At 38.6% G+C, this 21,626-nt stretch overlaps 1 protein-coding gene across 1 annotated transcript; it reads right to left on the bottom strand.

The window, feature by feature from the left end:
• Nucleotides 1–1,415: 1,415 nt before the first annotated feature.
• ANAPC4 (anaphase promoting complex subunit 4) lies at nucleotides 1,416–21,430 on the bottom strand. The gene is made up of 28 exons (XM_068402803.1): nucleotides 21,269–21,430; nucleotides 20,471–20,576; nucleotides 18,813–18,945; nucleotides 17,468–17,542; nucleotides 17,299–17,325; nucleotides 17,147–17,191; nucleotides 14,766–14,850; nucleotides 14,306–14,416; nucleotides 13,643–13,726; nucleotides 13,303–13,389; nucleotides 12,525–12,589; nucleotides 12,389–12,431; nucleotides 12,202–12,278; nucleotides 11,657–11,757; nucleotides 11,526–11,577; nucleotides 11,184–11,239; nucleotides 9,959–10,005; nucleotides 8,965–9,021; nucleotides 8,746–8,802; nucleotides 8,512–8,605; nucleotides 6,712–6,809; nucleotides 6,133–6,194; nucleotides 6,010–6,048; nucleotides 5,823–5,924; nucleotides 4,640–4,717; nucleotides 3,712–3,882; nucleotides 2,360–2,483; nucleotides 1,416–1,971 (listed from the first exon to the last, which is right to left on the bottom strand). The coding sequence occupies exons 1-28, from the start codon at nucleotides 21,374–21,376 to the stop codon at nucleotides 1,756–1,758; spliced, it is 2,400 nt and encodes a 799-aa protein (XP_068258904.1). The 5' UTR covers nucleotides 21,377–21,430; the 3' UTR covers nucleotides 1,416–1,755.
• Nucleotides 21,431–21,626: the final 196 nt, after the last annotated feature.

The raw sequence follows: 21,626 nt of genomic DNA, 5'->3' as shown, positions 1-21,626 counted from the left end.
GAACAACCCCATGTACCAGTACAAGTTGGGGGCAGAGCTGTTGGAGAGCAGCGTAGGGGAAAGGGACCTGGGGGTCCTAGTGGACAACAGGATGACCATGAGCCAGCAGTGTGCCCTTGTGGCCAAGAAGGCCAATGGCATCCTGGGGTGTATTAGAAGGGGTGTGGTCAGCAGGTCGAGAGAGGTTCTCCTCCCCCTCTACTCTGCCCTGGTGAGGCCGCATCTGGAGTATTGTGTCCAGTTCTGGGCCCCTCAGTTCAAGAAGGACAGGGAACTGCTAGAGAGAGTCCAGCGCAGAGCCACGAAGATGATTAAGGGAGTGGAACATCTCCCTTATGAGGAGAGGCTGAGGGAGCTGGGTCTCTTTAGCTTGGAGAAGAGGAGACTGAGGGGTGACCTCATTAATGTTTATAAATATGTAAAGGGCAAGTGTCAAGAGGATGGAGCCAGGCTCTTCTCAGTGACATCCCTTGCCAGGACAAGGGGCAATGGGTGCAAGCTGGAACACAGGAGGTTCCACTTAAATTTGAGGAAAAACTTCTTTACGGTGAGGGTGACCGAACACTGGAACAGGCTGCCCAGAGAGGTTGTGGAGTCTCCTTCTCTGGAGACATTCAAAACCCGCCTGGACGCGTTCCTGTGTGATATGGTCTAGGCAATCCTGCCCCGGCAGGGGGATTGGACTAGATGATCTTTCGAGGTCCCTTCCAATCCCTGACATTCTGTGATTCTTAAAGTTAGATCAGAAGCAAAAGTTTCCTGGAACACAAGGCCAGGCTTAAGCTGAGTGGGTTCTGTTGTAGCAGCGATTTCTCATCAAGAGTAACTGCTGTACACAGAAAATCCACAGCACTTTTCAATAGGCATTTCTGCCCCTCCTGTCCTGCAGCCTCATTGTGCCTTCAACTGTTAGCATTTGTTAGAACACTGAACAGCAGGCAGCTTTCAAGGAGGTTGGTACGGAAGGGGAAAAAATAAGAAGTCTCCCCCAAACAGTCCAAAAACTTCAGAAGTCCATTTTAAAAAACAGTTACTTAAAAATTGCATATTTCAAAACAAGAGAAAGAGGATAAATCTAGTATTTGATTTTTGCAATGCCAAATAGCAATTTCAGAAGATTTATTTATTTTTGAAGTACAGAATGGGGTACATGCATAAGACCTCGTCCTCTTCACAAACACAAGGTACGCTCACTGTTCTGAAGGAAGAGATCATGCATTTAGCTGCACAGACTGAAATACCGTGTTACTGAGGACAGATGTTATCAAAAGAGTTTTTAAAAGTATGTATTTAAGTAATAATTGCTAAATTTTGTTGATCTGCAAGCTTGTTGTTGGCCATAGACACTCTTAAATTTTGCCTCTGTACCCATTACTAGAACACAAAGTCTGAGAAAAAAAGAATTCGGTCCAGAGTTTTGTTGTTTTCACACACAAGTTCATTTTATCTTAACAACAGTAGTCAGAACTGAACAGGTTAACTACAAAAACGTCAGTTGGTATTTTTTTTTTCTCCTCACCTATAAAAAATTGCAAATGAAAAAGTTCTCAAGGAAATTCAGTTCATACCAAACCACATGCCAGACAAAAAAGGGTCAAATAAATGTACTCTAGATCACAGTCTTAGCTGAGAAGCAATACAGAATTCTGACATACAACATCCTCCTACAGCTCCATGAGTAGGTACAGGACACATCACCTCAGCAGCCTGACATTCGATCACAGTCTTGTCCCTTTACCGGTATAAAAGCCTATGTCAAGGATCCAGACTTGATTCATGTTCTTCAGTTTCATCAGGTAGCTCTTCAGCAGATGCACCGCACACATTGTCCTGGTTATCTGCAGCCTGATTTAGCTCATTAGGTTCCCCAGATGCAATCTGAGTTGTTTCTTCTTCCTCTTCTTCCTCAGCTTCCCCATCATCCTCTACATCCATCTCAAACACCCTCACATGACGGAGATTTGAACTTAGCTACGGAGACATTAAGACATTTCTGTTAATAAGTAAATAAATAAAAGTACCAATACCATTTTACACGTCGGCCAACAGCTTTGAAAATAGTCTTTATCTTTGAAATGGAGGTATCAAGGAAATTAGCAACTTTTTTTATTGCTCTGCAGGCTGAAAAGTAAAGCAAGTAGATCTATTAACTTCTGTTAAAGTTTTTCCATGTTGTGTTACGAGAGGTATGACTGTATCCTGACACACTTATAACAGATTATGAGAGAATAATCTATTTGTTAAAAAAAAAAAGTTTTGCTAAATCTCACTAAATTAGCAGAAACAGGTTATCACTCTCTCAAATCATAGCATGTTTTCTTTAATGGTTTACAGGTTTGTTCACAGATACTGTACTTACCACACAGGAAACTTTTCTAATGCCATTTACAGCAACATACTGAGCTTTCATATTCTCCAGCACTCTCCACTGATTCTCCAAGAAGACGGTACGTGTGGATATCTCACCAATTTGCTCATCCAGCCTGCATATAGCCAAGAAGAAAAGCACAATACCAGTACAGAAGAAACAATTTCAGTACTAAGAAAAACCTGTCAGTCCATTTTTTTATGTCTAAGTTTTATTATATCATATGCAATGAGCAGATAAGCATTTGAAACCACCATAACTCTACTACAGATAATTCTAGAGCAAGGGATCCAACGGTGGAGATACAGCACGTTTCAACTTAAGACAAAAGATTACAGCAGGTGAGAAGTGCATTGTAAAGCCTGATCTTCCCCCAAGTAACAGCTACAGCAGGAGGATGAGGATGGCCTTCCTGCAAATCTCTCCTCTGCAAGAAGACTTTCTGAACAAAGTCCTGGAGATGATGCCTCCACTCACACAGAAGTTTGGCCTCCATGACCTTTCAAAGATGTATCACTCCAGTTCACCCCCACTCATAGGGTCCATATGAAGGAACTCCCTGTCTATTACAGCGGCCAGGATTAGTTTGAATTCGTTTTTAATATTTTCTGTTCATTCTTCAATACACAATTTGTGTCATTGAAAAAAAAATATTTACAATTCAGTATGGCTCTTTATTTTGAAGTAAAAATACATCTTAAGCATTCCAACAGAGAGGCATAGGGAGAAAAAAAAGAAAAAGCAAGTGAGGCAAAACAACTAAAAGACTGGATTTCCCTGCTTGAGCTACACTGGCCTTTTTTGTGCGTGTGTTCACTTCCCTCAGATGCTCTGCTCTCATCTCCCTATGCCAACAAAGAGAGAGGTACCAATTCTGACGTTTCAACACTAAGTTGACAGCAGTTGTGTGACTACCATGGGAAAGATGAAGAAATATCCGTGTACTCTTACCACAAGGCAGAAGTGTATGAGCAAATACGCTGAAAACATCCTAAATTCAAGTATTCTGACCAGCAAAGTTAGCATCCTCTAAAGAAAAGATTTCTGATTGAACAGGATGTCTTGAATTGGTCCTCCCATTTCACAAAAGCCATGTACACAGGTAGTACTCAGTATCCAAAAAGCAAAACCAACCCCAACCCAACCCCCAAAAAAACACAAAACAAACTGTTTAGGAAGCTTCCATCTCCACACCCCACTCTCCCTGGCACAAAAAAGAGTTTTTGTCTTTAAAACATTTAAACACACACACACAAAGCATGAGTAACTGTACACAATTAGAATATTTGCTTAATCTGCTTTTCAGTTCTGCATTTTCAGACTTGCTCAAAGTTTGTCAGTACCTTTTACTAGAATCCCAGATGAATTCCCTGTCTTGGTCCTCATCTGTGTATACAGAAGATAAAGGCAGCTGAGCCAAGACTCTCTCCTTGCCCTCTTGTTCCACACTCTCCTTCAGAACTACAGTTACAGTTTCATCATCATAGAAGTGTGCATCTAAACAACTGTAGCATCTACAGGAAAAAAATTTAGAATGCATCAAGGAATAAAAGTGAATACAAAACTAAAATATTTTTAAGTTGCACAGCATTCATGCTAAAAAGTATTCAGTAGTTAACAGTGAGCTTCACTGCAAATGATAAGAAAGGTCAGTCATGCAGCTAAGACACTGAAAGACAGCCATAACCATGGCAGACTGCCGTATCATGCAGGAAAAATTATTCTGAAGAAAAAAAACCCAACTTATTAGCAATCTTACTGTTTCCCATTTCAGGTGAAATGAAAGAAACAGGAAACAAACTCCAAAGAAAATTTAGAAACACAACCAAAGGTACTGAAAGCAATCACATCTGGCCTTCCTACATGAAAAGGATGAGCTTAGTCTGCCAAGCCTTCTAAGATGCCTTCATTCAGGCATATCGAGTCTCACTCCATCTTACTTAAAGAATATCATAGAAATAAGCAAGAGCTGTTGTTCCTTGCATGTCTGCTAAAGCTCTAATTTTCAACAAGAAAACTAACATTTACTTGACCTTGAGATGGAGTGCAAAATAAGACTCCCACAACCCTGCAGCTTCACTTGCTTGTGCCATTTCTTACAGCCTGACTCACTTGGGGACTTCAAACCGCTCCAGCATCTGAAGTAGAACTTGTAGGATAAAAGCCAAACTACAATGCCCGAGAAGTTAATCTAATGTAAAACAAACACTAGAAAACACAGTCTTCAATTCAGCAATCTGCAATTCTGGAAGAAAAATCAGATATACCAACCTGGAGTCTGAGCTCTCATTCACACTGTTGTTCAAGAAGTTCCCAAACTCTACTGCAAGAATTCCATTACTGACAGACCTAGAAGAACAGTGTTCATTATCTCAGTGACTAATTTCTTTTCCATTCATAGAGAATCCCAAATCTCTAATGGCAACTGTGGTAAGAGACGGTGTAAGCCTGTCTAAGCTTAGCACAGCACACAGCTACATCCCAAGATGATGTAACTGGTGGATGGGAGCCTTTTGATTTCTTCTCGCCCTCAGTAAAACGTGACTAATGGAGTCAAATGGAAAATGGAGTCTGGCTTGTGGGATACAGCTTGTCTTTGCTGAACTCTTGGCTCAATTGTCCTCATCTCAGGTCTCCTAAATTTCTTGCTACTCAAATCTACAGAAAATGAGTTTAGACTATTTTAGATATCAATGAGGGATGCAATAAGATAATTTTGTTAACAGTAGCTCGCAACTGTAAACACAAAAGATAGTTTCACCATGTGTTTTATTAAGCAGTAAAACCGCTTTAAAAATTCCCACCCCTATCACAGTTATCTCCTCAAATTAAATGAAACATTATAAAAATCAGTACTTTACAGAGAAGAGGAGTTTTTGTTGTTTTCTAAACCCAGGTCATTTCAGTGATCCCACTGAAAGAATGCATCTTAAACAGTTGTATCAGCAGAACCGGACAGTGACAAACTGCATCTTGGACACAGAAGCTCCTGAAGGTACAGAAAACTACACCCCAAAGAGATGTATTCTATTTGTTGCACCTATGAGTCCACCTCTCATTTTTCCTTAGAGTATTAAATTACAGGCTGCAAGGCGTTAATCGAAGAATAGTACTTACAGTAAGACAAAACACTGAAAGCATGACTCCCTGTAATTTTTCACAAGTTTGCACAAGCAAATAATTCTGTGAAGAGCAAAACTAAGGGAGTCTTATTTTTTTCTGAAGCCTAAAACCATCTTGGGTCTTGTGATTAGATTTTCTGAGTCTAATACAACACAAACTCCTGCTGCAGTTTCCTACCACACTTCCTAATGTCCTCCTCATTTTCTCTAGTATCCAAGAAATACTGTATTCATGCTTCTCGTTACTTCTTTTTACAAAAAGATTCAAATTGTATTTGTCTCTCGACATGTGCCGAAGCTCACAAATCACTTTTTCCCCCTTTTTGTCTTACCTGGAAGTATCAGTATGTCTCTTCAAAATGTGTATTTTACAAATTGAATTTTCTAATATGGTGAAGAGAACATAATGTATATTGGATGTTTTGTCATTCCACCTGTAACATGGAAGGAGGAAACGAAAATTTAGGTCAAGTTTTAATAATTGGTAAATGATAGAACAAGGAATAGCAGCATACTTACAGAAATGGTAGTTTAAATAAATGAGGTGTGGAATCTTCACTGAAAAGGAAAAATTCAAGCCAGTTTATAAAATGCTACTGCAATTTTGTGCAACTGAGCTTTAGAAATAATGTAAAGAAATACCTTTGAGAAGTTTTGTAGAGAGACATGCAGACTGCTTGATGCACTGACTTTCCAATTACATCCTAACAAATATAATGAAAATAGGCCAAAAAATGCAGGCAGTTATTCATAATTATATACCTTTTTAAGATTAAAAAACTCCAACAAACAAACAAAACCACCTGAGTACATCTGAAAGAAAAATCCACCAATATTTATGCTGGAATAAACATCCCTATTGCAAACATTACTGTCACTTGATACACTTGTCTAATGTTTCTTCATAATATACAGACTAATATATTGCCAACTAACACAGTTATCTAGTACATAGTGCATATACCAAGCTAATGAACGTTAAAAATAGATCCCAATAATGTGGGAACAGAAGATGCAAAACAAAAAAATCCCCCCTCACACTCTCCCTAGCCAAAGGCTTGAGACATCCCAGCAGTGGTGAAGCTGGGCTACATGTTACCACCTAAGTTGTAAGCACTCAAAGGGAAAGATTAAAACTTCAGGCCTTACTAAGCATGACTGCTATCTTCAGTTGACTGCTACCCCTAAAAGAAAGTTATCATTTACATAAATTGAACTCACCGCTGGCTTTTGCAAACACTGATCAATTACTCCTTCCATTTGCCTTTTGACAAAATGCAGTGATTTCTCAGGATAGTAGGGAAACAAAAGTGGACTTTCTGTAAACAGATAAAGTTCATTTTAAAAATGCTTGTATCTCTATAAAAACATACTGCACTGTTATTACAGTGACAAATTGGAATAAGTCCAGTGGACGGTCAAGACGATGGTCACAGGGCTAGAGCACAGGCTTTACAAGGAGAAGTTGCAGGGCTGGGTTTGTTCAGCCTAGAGAAGCGAGGGCTAATATGGAGGAACCTATTGGTCTCTTCAGCTGCCTAAAGAAGGAGTTACAGAAGACATCCCTTTCAAAGCTGCACACAAGGACAGGAGAAAATGTAACAGTCATAAGCTCCAGCAAGGGAAATTCCAATCAGACGTAAGGAAAAAAGTTTTCACAAGGACTGGTTAGTCACAAGCAGGGTGCCCAGAGAGGCTGCAGGGTCTCTATCCTTGCAGGCACAGAGGACTCAGCTGCACAAAGTCTTGAGCAACCCAGCCTAGCTTCAAAATTAGCCCTGCTTTGGCTGGATTAGGTGACTGCCTAAATTATTCCCCAATTATAAATTCTAACTCAAGTAACCAACTGGATTACAATATGAAACGAGATAGATGAATGAGAAATGGAGCCCTGCCTCCCCCTTCAGCTTTTCTTCATAGCCCATTCAAAATTGCAATGAGGTGGAATTGCATTTACCCAAGAGCTAGAAAGACAGTTGTCGTAAAATATCTTGTTTAGGCAAAACAATTTCCATAGTAGCTATGATTTGGCTTCAATAGGACTGATTGGTTCTCATGAAATTAACTACTCTGTAAGAAGACATTTAGCTTTTGAGATAAATCTCACTACTTATTTTAAGTAGATAACCTGTTTGTTTTCCAATGTTTAGCTGGAAAAATGATAAAAATTACAACAACCAACAAAGCAATATAAAAAAACAAAGGGTAGAAAGTGTCAATGACAGAAGCATTATTTGTCCTATAAACCTTACAGTTCTGAGAGTGAGATAAACATCTCAATACTTACAAAATTAATACCAAAACCACTTACAAATCTACAACAGATTCTACAATCACAAATCTTGGGTAGTAACAGAAATGACCAGTCAAGTAGTCTACACATTTACAGTATCAAACATATTTTCAAAGTATGTTTAAAAACACATTTTCTAAATATTACTTTGCCAAACAAAAATGCTACCACTTCCCCCTTTTTATTGAATTAAATAGAAAAGGGCAGCTATAGCAAATTCTACTGCAAGACAGCTTATACTGTAGAAGTTTTACAGTCTATGGCTTCTAAAGTGAAACAAGAATAATTTTCACCATCAGCCTGTTATAGTCTCTTATTTCTTTTTCACCACTAATTAACAAAATGATCTGACTCCAGTCAAAGAGAACAAGTTAGGACACTTCCCCCAGGTATGATCTAAGCATAATTATTACTTCCTTGAACTGGAATTAAGATCTCCTAAAATAGACGTCTCTTGGGATTCCTTCCAAGCCAACATTTCTGAGACTGGTACATAAAAGGTGGGAAACTCCTAATACCCAGGAAATGGTAATTGACTGGGTAAACAGCTGCATAAAAAAATGTGTAAAATAACAAGACCCATTTATTTTATTCTACTGTGGTGGAAACCCATGACTAACACTATGGAAATAACTCGTAAGCATGAAAAAACAGATTACTCTTCTACATTTATTACCTTCTATGTATATGTTAGTAAACAGTAAAAGTGAATCAAAAGCACGCGTTACCTTTAAGATGAGTACTATTTTTAAGAAAGTTAAACCACTGGTTTCCCTCTGTATTAGGTGGTGATACGAGGTCATCATCTTCATCTTTCAAGTACTAGAAAAGAAACAGACATTCGTAAGATTGTGTTTTAAGAATAAGGGACATTAGAATTCACCTCCAACAACTGCCCCTCACAAGTCTGTTAACCATTTCTTTTTAATTTCTTCTTTTCCATGTATTCCCTAGTTCTTTACCTGGCCAACTCTCTCCACATTGAAGTATTTTCCTTTACGATTGTAAAGTTCTGGTGCCTGAAAAAATAATGCAAACAAAACAATTATTTAAAAACAAAGTTAATTAGAAGTAGTGTACAAAAAGATGAACAAATTATTTTATTACAAGATTTTTCAGATTCAGTTCTTGGCAGTAAAAATACAGTCAGATGCTGTACTTGGCAAACCTCTATAACTTACCTCATTGAAGTGTTCAGTAAGAAAATCAGCAACAAACGTGATATCTTTTTGAGTCATCTAAAAGAAAAAAGAAACAGTGAGAAAAACAAAGGATAAGAAATACATTTCAATGAGCACAGAACACATGTTCTGTAGGCTGAAGAAGCACAGCTCCCTCAGCCTGTCCTCACAGGGCAAGTGCTCCAGCCTCCAAGCTGCTTGGGAGCCCTCTGCTGAACTCAATCCAGTTTATTCATGTCTGTCTTGTATAGGAGGACCCCGAACTGGAGCAAGTATTCTAGATGTGATCTGATGAGTGCTAAATAAGGAGGGTAACTACTTCCCTTGACTTCCTGGCCGTGCTTCTGTTAGTACAGCCCTGGTTACTCTTGGCCACCTTTGCTGTCAGAGTGCACTGCTGGCTCATGCCCAGCTTGCATCCACCGACATCCCCAAGTCCATCTCAGCAGAGCTGCTCCCCAGCCAGCTGGGGCCCTGCTGTGCAATTGCAGGAGGTTACTCTTCCCCAGGACAGAACCTTGCATTTGTCCTTGTTGAACTTTAGGAAGTCCCTATCTGTCCATTTCTCCAGCCCATCTATTTACCTCTGGAAGGCACCTCTGTCCTTGACCATATTAACTGGTTCGCCCAGTGTGATGGTGTCTGCAAATCTGATGCAGGTGTATTCCATCTCCACTACCAGGGGCACTGGTAAAGATGTTAAAATCCCATTCTGGTTAACTTAAGCTGTTTAGGGCATATAAAGAGCTGCTATGCACAGAGGTCTCGCATTCACATGCAGTGTAGTAAAAAGAGCAATATTAACAAAGAAAACAGAAAAAGTAATTCATGCGAGACAGCATATTAGTGTGAATCTGCAGGCATCAACTTTCTCAAAGAAATTACACAGATGCTATCCTTTAAGTTTTGGAACAAAAAATAAACCTTTAATCTTACGCTCAAGTCAAGCAGAATACAGAATGTACCACCATTTATTAGAAAACGTTACTACTACCTTGTTCAGCTCTGGAAGCACGTGATCTTCTGACATCCTCAACATGGCTGAGGGAAAAATTATATTCTTACTGCATTAATATTAATATGTTTTCCTAATATTCTTAATTTTCCATGGCTATGTAATAAGACACTGCTGATAAGACTGGAAAGATTAATTTGTCAGAAGCAAGAGAGTCTGGAATGAAGAATTATGAATTGAGACTGAAATTAAGCTTCACTTGCCCCATTAGCTTATAATACAAATCTTGGAGAATTTTTATATTTATTTTTTTCCAGCTGCATTGTACCCTGTACAAGACTGAGATAAGATTATTATAAAAAGTGTTCATAAGAATTTATTCATGTACATACTAAGAGTAGTAAAATAGATATATATAAAATACAGTAATACTGTCATGCCCAGAACAATATGTTTTAAGAGAACTGCACAGAAGTAATTTTAAATCAGTGAGGCTTAGATACACAGTTCTCTGTTTAGTCTCAACACAATCAAACACAGTGAACATTTAAATAACTAAAGTTCTAATGTTATGATAGACAACTCTGACAGTTAGGCTTTCTGTAATTTTTAATTTTAAAGTTATTATACTCCTGATAGTAAGTGCTGACACTGCATTTCTGGTGCTTTTACAGTATCTGGCAAGACTGCTTACTTTTTTGCAAAATAGTTCTAAAAAGATCAATTAAAAATTATAAACCTATTCATAACCACTTATAAAAACAAGCAGGCTAAAATATAGCATTCTGCACTTCCTGCTAACACTTTTCCTACAGCTACCCAGCTACAGTGGGAGGTGGCTACTAAGTGCATCCAGACAGAGGCTGTTTACATCTGTGCATAACCTTACAGCTAACTAGGTCTCCACAGGAAAAAAAAACCAAGCGACAGAGTAAAGGAGAGCTAGACTATACTTCACCTTTGGTGTAAACAAAATAAAGTCCTTTAATTTCTCCAAGCAGACAACAGTTTGGAATAACATTACAGTATAAGTATACACACTACCCACTGTACACACACTAAGTTTAATTGAGAACTATCAAATTTATGATCTGTGTGTTTAATATTATAATTATTCTTGCCTGTAATCTTTTAGATGTCCAGAAATTTTCTATGACAGAAATAAATAGATGGTTGTAACTAAGACTGGCTTAATTACTTGCCAACATTTCAATGCTTAGAATACAAAACAGATAGTGGATGCTTACTATGTCATCAAGCTTACCAACATACAGCCATCGAAAAAATGCTTTGAAGTTTTTCATACTACTGTCGATAACTCTGAGCAAGAAACAAGAAAAGAAATTACCAGATCTAAATGTCACAAGCTGCTCTAAGCTTAAGTCCCATCTTTACTACAGAAAGGTCTGCAAGCACTATCAATGCAACCTTTCAAGTAAGACTATTCCTGGGGTATGAGTCTATGAGATGCAGTGAGACAAGATAAAAGCTCACCATCAACAGAGGAGCCTTGCTCTCCCAACCTCCTCTTTCCCAGCCACATGCTCCCCCTTGGAATGAGACTCAATAGGCACGTTTTTTTAAACTCTCCAGACTTCATACTTACTGAAGCAGTTCATTTGCTTTCAGGATGAAAGAACCAACAGCAGTAATAGCCTCTGCAAAAAGAGCTAACCATTATTATTAAGCTTCCAAAAGTGAAATCAGAGTGGTTAAGTAGCACACAAACTACCATACCTTCAATTCCAGATGCATCTAATCCCAGAGACTCGTATTTTTGTTTCCATAAAGCCATTCCTTTCAATTCACTCAAGTGGTATAACAGTGCCTCAGAGCCACTAGGAAGGCAGAGCAAAGAAGTATAATCTTTTAGTCACCTTTTAGAAATTCACTGCTTCACTACATGCTACATTTTTATCATTCAATGCGCAAAGTGAAGGGCGTTATTAAGGTGGTCTGGCATATAAGGGTTAAAGTGTCACTTCACAGAAAAGTAAATATTGTCCTAATGATTTTAACGACCACACAAAGTTGGTGTGAATATTTTGCATATATCCTATAAACACACCAGGCAGTGATATATAGGTGATGTGTCATGGAGATTGTTCAAAATACTTCAATAGTTCTCCATTACCAAAAGTAAAATAGTACATTTTGCCATCATCACGGTCTCTGCATCAGCACATCTATATGCGAAGAACCACCAATACAGCATGCTGTCTTTTAGCAAAGCATATAATATGCCATTTTATCTATAATTCATTGGACATTCTGTGACTTACCTCTGCAAATGACTTATGACCAACTTTTGTATACTGGAATAGGAAGACTCTATGGACTGACCGAGTTTTTTCAAACCCTGTTAAAAAAGAAATACAAACATATAATAATGTTCTGTTAACTTAACAGAACAGTGATTAAAAGATATTGAAACAGATTATTATAATATGTTAAAACATATTAACATACCTTTACCGTCAGTTGGTTCATTAGTAATGCCTGAAGTTCCGGACTAAAGGGGGTGGGGGAGAGAACCAAATAAGCGTTCATTTTGTGTTTCAATATCAAATGCAAACACATACTCAGATAAAACAACAGTAACTACCTTGCTTTGCCCCATAACAACAGCTGCATAAACTCATCCTGAACAGAAGTGGTTGTATTCTTTTCCTGTCAGTCAAAATGATTGAAATAGATTGGTAAAGAGATTAAATCCAGGCTACCAAATAATCTCACAAACACTTCAATTAAAGCATATCTGAAAACCCACCCATATCCTTGAATGCTGAAATCAGACTATTGATCGCTGGAAATTTTCTAGTATTTTAAGTTATTTTCAATTGTATTACCCAGTAAAAATTCTAAGCAGTTTGCCATCAGCAAGCATCTATTTAAAAAAAAAAAAATAAATTACTTGATTCAGTTAACTTCTAGCCATGGTCAATGGACACAAAATTTAAGCAAATCCAAGAGCATCTTAATCATGGCTGTTATACATGCTCTATTGAATTAGGCTGTAAGTGCTGGTGGGCTGTTACTCAACAATTACAGTATTCAGTTTATTGATGACTGAAGTACAAAGAGCACAACCTTAAAAAGAAAGCAACTAATCAATAGCCATGCAAGCTGAAACAATCATTTTTTTAATAACTTCGAATAACAAAAATAACGAAGTATCACAATACAATCATGCTTGACTGTACTCAGATATCTTCAGCGTCCAAGCACTTGACACACAACAGCTTCCAGGCTGCCTCTGAATTTAGAGATTGTTATCTGGAGGCATTATGCTTAAACAACATTAAGATACGCAGCATGTTAACATGAACAACAGAACTACTGCAAAAAATGTTTTTCCAAAAGAATGGTTAATACTACAGTACCTGAACGAACTTTGTTAGCCGTGAGTCCATCTGCATCAATATTTCTTCCCACGCTTCACACATACACGTCAATGACAACTTTATATACTGTAATACAGACATTAGCGTTATTCCCTTTTTCCCTTCTTCAAAACACACTCAAAAACTGTATGTTACAATACAAAGGGAAGACATATTGTAGATATTATGTAAAATTTATTATCAAATTCCAAGTTAGAGCTCTACATTTACTTAAAACCAACTTAAGCTTTCTACTAGAAAACATTTATTTTACTTGCATTAAGAATATCGAAGCCTGTAAGAACTGTGATATTAAAAAGATGTCATAACACAACTGTACCTGTAACAGAGTTGAAATGTGAGTAAACTTTCGGGCCATTCGAGTCACCTCGGGTAAGTAACTTGATAATAGACTAGTGTCAAGCTATAACAAATGAAACAAGCAACAGTTAAAAGATGATTTGTCTTTTAAGAAATATTAGATTACAGAAATAAAAAGACAGATTGGGAGGACCCACAGAAAAACGGTCATTTCTCATTTCCTTAAAGTTGATTTTAAGAGGGAAATACATTTAATTCAAAGGGGCAGTAAATATTTTTAATACAGCTATAAAAACTCCTGATAAAGTTCCTCTTTTTGGAGTTCTAACAGTAATAGTTTTAAAGATGACTGTTCTGGATAGACTCAATCAACAGCATTGCCACTATGCCTTTGTGTGCAGAATGAAGAAAATCTGAATAACTGTAACTGTAATTGAATAAACAAATGTTACATTTAAAGTAGTATTTTAAAAGAATGCCTCAGATCATCATTATCAGTTACATCAGTGAAACTGCATGTTAACGTGATAAATCCAAAAGCTAACTCAGGGTCAATTTCAGAAAGGCTGGAAATAGTAGTTTGTAGTTTTTCTGAAAATAATGGGAAAGCAATAAAGCTACCAGAAATTAATTTAAAAAGTAGCTTTACTTTTAAAGAACATTTTAAAATTACTTTACTTGCCTGAAAAAATGTGATCTCTGCTTCACTGTCTGAAGAGTCTTGTATCTCTGTAATAACCGATAGTGATTTCAAATCACTAGACAAACATAGTCCACGACAAGAACCTGCCACCTGAAGGATTCCAGTTTAAAAGTTAATGAAATATTGCAGTTCCTTTAAGATACATTTACCACTCTAGCACATTCACATGCAAACAAGGTTGCAGTCAACAACACGAAAAAACAAAGTGGAATTTTCAGCTACTGTTCAGGAACAAAAGCACCTTTTTTACTGTGGATTAGTGCTGAACATTGTTTCATTTGAAAAAAGATGTTAAAATTGCCAGAGTTAGAATGTCTTTCCAACAATAACCACACAACCCAATCGACAGAAACAACTATTCCTTTCTTTAAACTTCAACAACCCAGTTTCACTTATGTGGTGTATTATGAAAAAAAATGTGGAAAGTAACAGAACGTACCCCAGTTACTGTAGCAATCTTGAACATTCCATAAGCATAAATCTCAATAAATCCTGAGCTGCCACCAAGGACAAGAGCATTAAGCCTTTAAAAATAGAAGAATATGTGTTGATGAGCATACTGAAACAAATTCTAATGCATATAAATATAATTCTTAATACTTAAATTCCATTCCTTTATTAAAGATCCTCTAAAGAATCACTGAACAAAAAGAAACACTGTGCTACTCTCTACGATTCAAGAAATATAAAAAAAAATATTAGCTTGGATTTCATTGATAAGACCTGCCTCTAACATTTACAGAAAGAGTATCAATTAGTAAATTAACAGAGAATAGTAAAAAAATAACACAATTTAGGCATGGAAGTCCTTCCTCACTAACTTTACACCTCTGGAAAAAATAGGTGACAGTTTCTAGCAACAGCCCACCTACCAATACAGGCTAAAAAGCATTCTTACAAAGCTACTTTTGTATTCCCCTGAGTTTATCCTAACTACGTGCAGAGTAAGTTTGTCGCAGTCACTCAGTGGCACCCCTCAGCAAAACCTCAAAGGAATTAAACATTTGAAATGGATGCAGCAGCAAAGAACAGCCACAAGTAACAACAGCATCAGAAAGAGCAACACAGTTCAAAGAATAGGGTCTGGGACAGACAGGTCTGTGTTTTACTCACTTATTAAACCCAACTTGCTACAATGACTTGGGGAAAAAGCTTCTCTGTGAGCCCTCCCTTTTTGTCTATGTTTAAAACATCAAACTTTGAACAGGAAGACTGTCTACTGCTGTCATAGACCCATACATCTCCAACTACACAATTTGCTTACATTACAGTGAGCAGTAATGCTCTCCAACATAAAACATGAGAATGTTTTACATGTCCCTTTATAAATACATGAAAATTAACTGCAACTTCTGGCTGTTATACACCCAAATCTATGTTAAATTACAGAATGGTAAGGGTTGGAAGGGACCTCTGGAGATCATCTAGTCCAACCCCCTGACAAAGCAGGTTCACCTAGAGCATGTTGCACAGGGTTGTGTCCAGGTGGGTTTTGAATATCTCCAGAGAAGGAGACTCCACAACCTCCCTGGGCAGCCTGTTGCAGTGCTCTGTCACCCTTAAAGGAAAGAACTTTCCTCATATTCAGATGGAACTTGCCATGTTTCAGTTTGTGCCCATTGCCCCTTGTCCTATCGCTGGGCACCACTGAGAAGAGTCTGGTCCCCTCCTCTTGACACCCGCCCCTAAGGTATTTGTAAGTGTTGGTAAGATCCCCCCTCAGTCTTCTCTTCTCCAAGCTGAACAGACCCAGCTCTCTCAGCCTCTCCTCATAAGAGAGATGCTCCAGTCCTCTGATCATCTTTGTAGCCCTTCGCTGCACTCTCTCCAGTGGTTCCTTATCTTTCTTGAACTGGGGGGCCCAGAACTGGAGACAGGACTTCAGATGTAGCCTCACTAGGGCAGTGTAGAGGGGGGGATAACCTCCCTCGACCCGCTGGCCACACTCTTCCTAATTAAAGGATAACGTTTCTGTTAAAACCAAGACAGAACTTAACAAAACAGTATCTAGAAAACTTTTGGTTTGATTAATCGAATGGATGAAGAAGCACAGAATCCAGACAGCTCCTATACCACCATCAGCCACCACATGTCTCTTCCTAGCAAGGAAGTCCTACTGTAAGAAGAGACATCAAGTCTTCAAAAGGAATAACTGCTGATAGACAGAGATGCAAATTTTGAAATAGGGAGGATGACTCTCAGTGGTGAGACTGTAAGGAACAGTGAAAGAAAGCAAATGGAAAAACAAGGCAGAGGTTAAGCGTCCTCCTCCAAAATGCACCACAAGCACTCCACAAAACCAGTCTCAGCCTGCTAAACTATACCTCCTCCAGCTGCTCCTCCTGTGTTTCCTAATAGGAGATGTTTACTTTATTTTAAAGTAAGCCTAATACAGCTGATTTCAGAGCTAATTTTAAGTTTAGCTTTGTCACACTCATGCAAATCCACAGGGACTCCATGCCTATAACAGGCACCCACAAATGTGTCCAAGACCAGCTTAAGTAACACATACAACATAGCCTTCAAATGCAGCCCAAGAAATCTTCTTCTAAGGAAAAGAAGATACAGCATCAACAGCAGTTGCTGATAAAGTGCCTTATAATGCCTCTAAATTGAGCAAAAAAGTTATAAACTGATGGAGACTTTAACATATTCTTTGAACTTTATACATGAAATAAGAGACATTCCATATCCTTTCTCCAGATTATGAATAACTTAAAAGTAAACCCACTTATCCATTATTTTATAGCTTTAAAATAAACCACCAACAAAAAAAACACCAAACAAAAAACACTACAACAATCCACATACAGAATTTACCTTACATCACCCAGAAGCTTCATAATCTCATCTGACTTTTCTTCACTGAAAACACAAAACATGATTGGGGTTTACGTAGCTTGTCTCAATACCAGAAAAAAAAAATAAACCAAAAAAAAAAAAGAGACAGACAGAAAATGACAATTTCTTACCTGAAAATTCTTGCAGTGGTACTGTAACTGAAAACAAAATAATTATTCTCAATAACAATGACCAGACATCTAATCCAAAGCATCTGTAGAGCATTGAAGATGAATAACTGAAACAATGACAACAAATGACAAATTGTATCTTCTCGAGCTTACTGGTTATAATGCTTACTTTTTTGGTAACGCCGGTAATTTAGGCAAAAGGAGATTAGATTCATCCTCAGCATTATAAAAGGAAGTGAGAACACTGAAAAAGAAATAAGACTGTTTTTACCACCCAGGCTGTAAAAACGGGGCGGGGGGAAGAGAATTTCTTCCTAACATCAAAGTTACAATATAGACTCAATATGTCATGTATATTAAAGAGTTACAAATATCAGAGGGTAATCCTTTATGGGGCCTTTAATAATTTATCAAATGATCACATTAATAAAAGAAGTCTGAAAATATTTTTTTATTTCCACCAAAAGACAATATAAAGTTTGTCTCTGCTGGCTCAGTAGCTTGCCACCAAATCCCTCATTATCTGTAATGCAGTTACTGACTGAGGCTGTTTAAACCCTGTACAACCCTGCAGTACAGCCTACCTACACCTCAAAAAAAAGCTTCACTCTAAAGACACATTACAGTGAGAGGAAGACTGAAGTGCAATACTTAACACCATGCCTTAGACATACAAGAAGGATAAGATTCCCCATAAGGAGATGTCTATCTCTATAAGGAGAAGAATGCTAGAGTGATTTAAGATGCAGTTATTTTCTTGCTATTTCAAGACTGGTGTTTTCTGTGGGGGGTGGGGAAATCCCCAAGTCAGGCTTACCCTACCTCCCTTTTTTAAGTACATGTTTTATTTAATTATTGTCTTGCACTGCAATAAGGTCCATATCAGAGGGTTTTGCAAGACCACAGAAACAGGGACCACGATGTCCTCCAGCTCATAAGTGCTGCCGAGAATTGTCTAATGCTGCAGAGCTCATGGTCACTAGTGGCAACCTGACTTCCTGAAGCAAGTACGCCCACAACAGAACTGCCACTGGGGTTGGTTGTAACACCAAAGGCACGATGTGAAAAACGTAAGCACCAAACTAAAGATCTCAAAAACAGAAGTGAAGAAAGTTTTAAATATAATACTTATTCTGACTAACAAAATAGATTAACATAATAACATTATTATAACCAGTTTAATAAATTAATTGGTATTGAAGTAAACTGGATAAGAAGATAGGCTGTACAGGCTAGCACTAGATTAAGCAGCTCTTAAGTGGTGGGCGCTCAAGCTCATGCTGAAACTTTTGTGTATAACCTAAAGAACCACAAAACTAAGATACCAGCACTCAAAATAAGCATATGAAAAGTGCCTATTATAAAAAGGAAAATTCTAGCCAAGTGGCAAGAAAAGCCACAGCTACATAATATTATATTATTTTATACAACTGCTTGTTACATACGAAGTATAAATTATTAGTAAGGTGGGACTATGTAGCCCATAATTTACTTCTAAAGTTTTTCGGACTCACCTGCTTTCCTCAGTTACTTCCATCCAATGCATGTATGTAATAGATGAGTCCACAGAGAAGGAGTGCAAGCTTTCAGGTTTTTCTACATCACACAGAATAATCCGCTTGGTATCAGTAAGGCCAAAAGCCAAAACTAGAGAAAGATGAGTAAAATGTATAAATAACCAATGTGCAAAACTTTGTACTTTATAATAAACTAGAAAATAATGTGTCTTCAAATCCAACTACTGGACAGAACTTTGTCTATTTACAGTCCTTCCAAATTCTCACTTGAAATCTACTTATTAGAATTAAAGTTTGAACTCCTATCATATTTTAAGTGATAAACTTAAATCAAAGGCCTGATTTCACAGCTATTTATCTACATGTTGAACTGAACATGCTTCTAACACTTCTAACAACAGTTCTGATAAAGTGGAGGCTTCAGTTTTTGCAAGTTTGAGGCCAAAATTATATATAAGGACTGTCCACCAGGAAGGTTTGGGTTTTATTACAAACTACAATTTAAGACTGGCTGAACAACTTTTGCATCACTGCCTTCTTAACTTTATTCATCTATAAAAGTATATGGCAGGCATAGGTTTCCGTGCTTACTTCCTTGTAATCACAGGCAATCAGCTTAAAAAGAAATTTCTTAAACTCCTCAGATGCCATCATATAACAATATAGGTAGTTTTCACCCATATGTCATGGAACAAGATTGTTCTCCCACCTCTAACAAGTCAAAAAAATTGAGTAATTTCCAGCCTAGGTTTATTAAGCTACTAATTTCAACATTATTTCTGTTGATAAGTGTCTACATTTAGCCCACACCCAGGGCTAACCAATAACAGTTTTTCTCTTACCCAATGTCCCCTCCCCAACCGAAGAAGGAAACTGGGAAAAAGAGGGAGACTCGTGGGTTAAAATTAAACAGATTTAACACAATAAAGAAACAAATATAAATGATAATACAAAACACACAAAATTATACTTAGCTATAAATTTGCAACAACCTGCTCCAGGAAGAGCAATCCTTAGGAATGAGAAAAAGGGAGGCTAGAAGAGAGGAGAGCACAAACAGCCCCATCTCACCCTAGCAAGCCCTCCCTTTTATAGTGAACTTGATGTTAATGATATAGAATACACCCGTGGGCCAGCCTGGGTCAGCTGCCCTGGGTTTACCTGCTAAGGGCCTTGATCACCATAGTTGGCCACAAACTGAAACAAAATCCCAGTGAAACCACTACAATAAGGAAAAGGCTTTTTTTTTTTTTCCTGGTGTATTATCAGAGCAACTTTAGCCTCTGAAGTTCAGCCTATGCTAAATAGGCTAAGCTCTTCAGTCAATCCTGATCACACAGCCTCTTTCTCTCCCAATAAATTTTGTAGTTCATACAAAAATATTCTGCTTAGTTAGGAACTTGAAGTTTCGCTATACCTTGAAAAGCGGTATTTTGGACATAAATCTGCCTTGCAAATCTTTCCTGCAATTGCTCTAAACAGTGTAAATCTCTCTATTTCTTTGAATACACCTACATAAAATTAAGCCACCCTTCTCTTCAAACACAGTTTACTTGAAAATTTCCTTCACAGATAAGAGGTATCATCACCACAACTTTTGCTGTTTTCTCATGGGATTTTTATTGCACCGTATCACCTCATATACTTGACATTACTTTTGCCATCTGGTCTCCAAGCAAGAGCAGTCACTTCTTTTCCTGTACTTTCATTTGGAGGCAAACTCCACACTCGTTGAAAGTTTGCAAGCCGATGAAGTAAAACCTACAAAGCAAACACATCAAAGACAAAAATAAATCGCACTCCCCCATTAATACCACTTTGGAAATCAGTTTAAGATGCATTTTTTTTACCATTCTTTAAATAACTCCTGAGTCTTAAATATCACCCGCTCCTCTAGCAGATGATTCGCTCCTATGTCTTTTTAGAGGACAATATACTGTGTACTATACAGCAATACAGAGAAATAAGTCGTGCCTTGTACAAGCCTAGAAGCCTGTAACCAACAGGGGCTACCCATGCTTCTCCAGCAAAGATGGCCTGAAAAACAACAGTCTGTCTTCATGCGTGATCACATACAGCGGTTCCAGGAAAAAAAACACCTGAAAATAGATTTAATAGGAAATTTCACACGCTTTAAAATCCTACAGATGCAGGCACTGAGAGTAGCATCAGTGAATTTGTTCGGAAATTACAAAGTAAAAAGGGAAGGGGCAATAAATATTGAGAAGCTTGATAAAAAAATTTGCTATTCCCAAACGCTTGGGTGAGCTTACAAGAATTACACCACTGATGACAGCAAAGGCATCTCGGCGACCGCACAGAACGGGCAGCGTTTCGCTGCCAGCAGCAGCCGCTCTTCTCTGCGGAGTCCTTCCCGTCAGCCCACCGATGCGACCCAGCACCGCGCCGGGCTCCCGCTGCCGAGACCTGCGGCTGTACAGCCCCGCACTCACCTCCCCCGCTCTGTTGGCCAGGGCGATGAGGTCCCTTTTAGGGGACCAGGCCATGAAGACAACCTCCTGGGGCAGCTGCTTCTCGCCCACCTGCCGGAAGGCGGGCATGGCGGCGGCGCGCTCCGGCCGGGCGCCGGCGCTGCTGCAAGCGGGTGCCGGGGGGGGCTCTTTCCTCCCACCAGGCACCGCCTACCCCACAACGCCGCCAGCCTCCCGCCCTCCGCTCCCGGCTTCCGGAGGCGGCGCCTTCCGCCGCGGCGCGGACCGGGCCTCGTGGGGAGCGGGGCCGCTGCGGCCTCCTACGCCTCGGCGCCGGGCCTGCGGAGCGGGGCGGCGGGTAAGGCTCTTCCCGCCCTGC

Source organism: Nyctibius grandis, chromosome 6 (assembly GCF_013368605.1).
Source record: "Nyctibius grandis isolate bNycGra1 chromosome 6, bNycGra1.pri, whole genome shotgun sequence".
Taxonomy (NCBI): Eukaryota; Metazoa; Chordata; class Aves; order Nyctibiiformes; family Nyctibiidae; genus Nyctibius; species Nyctibius grandis.
The sequence above is the reverse complement of the archived record's forward strand: the minus strand, read 5'-3'. Positions and strand labels throughout refer to the sequence as shown.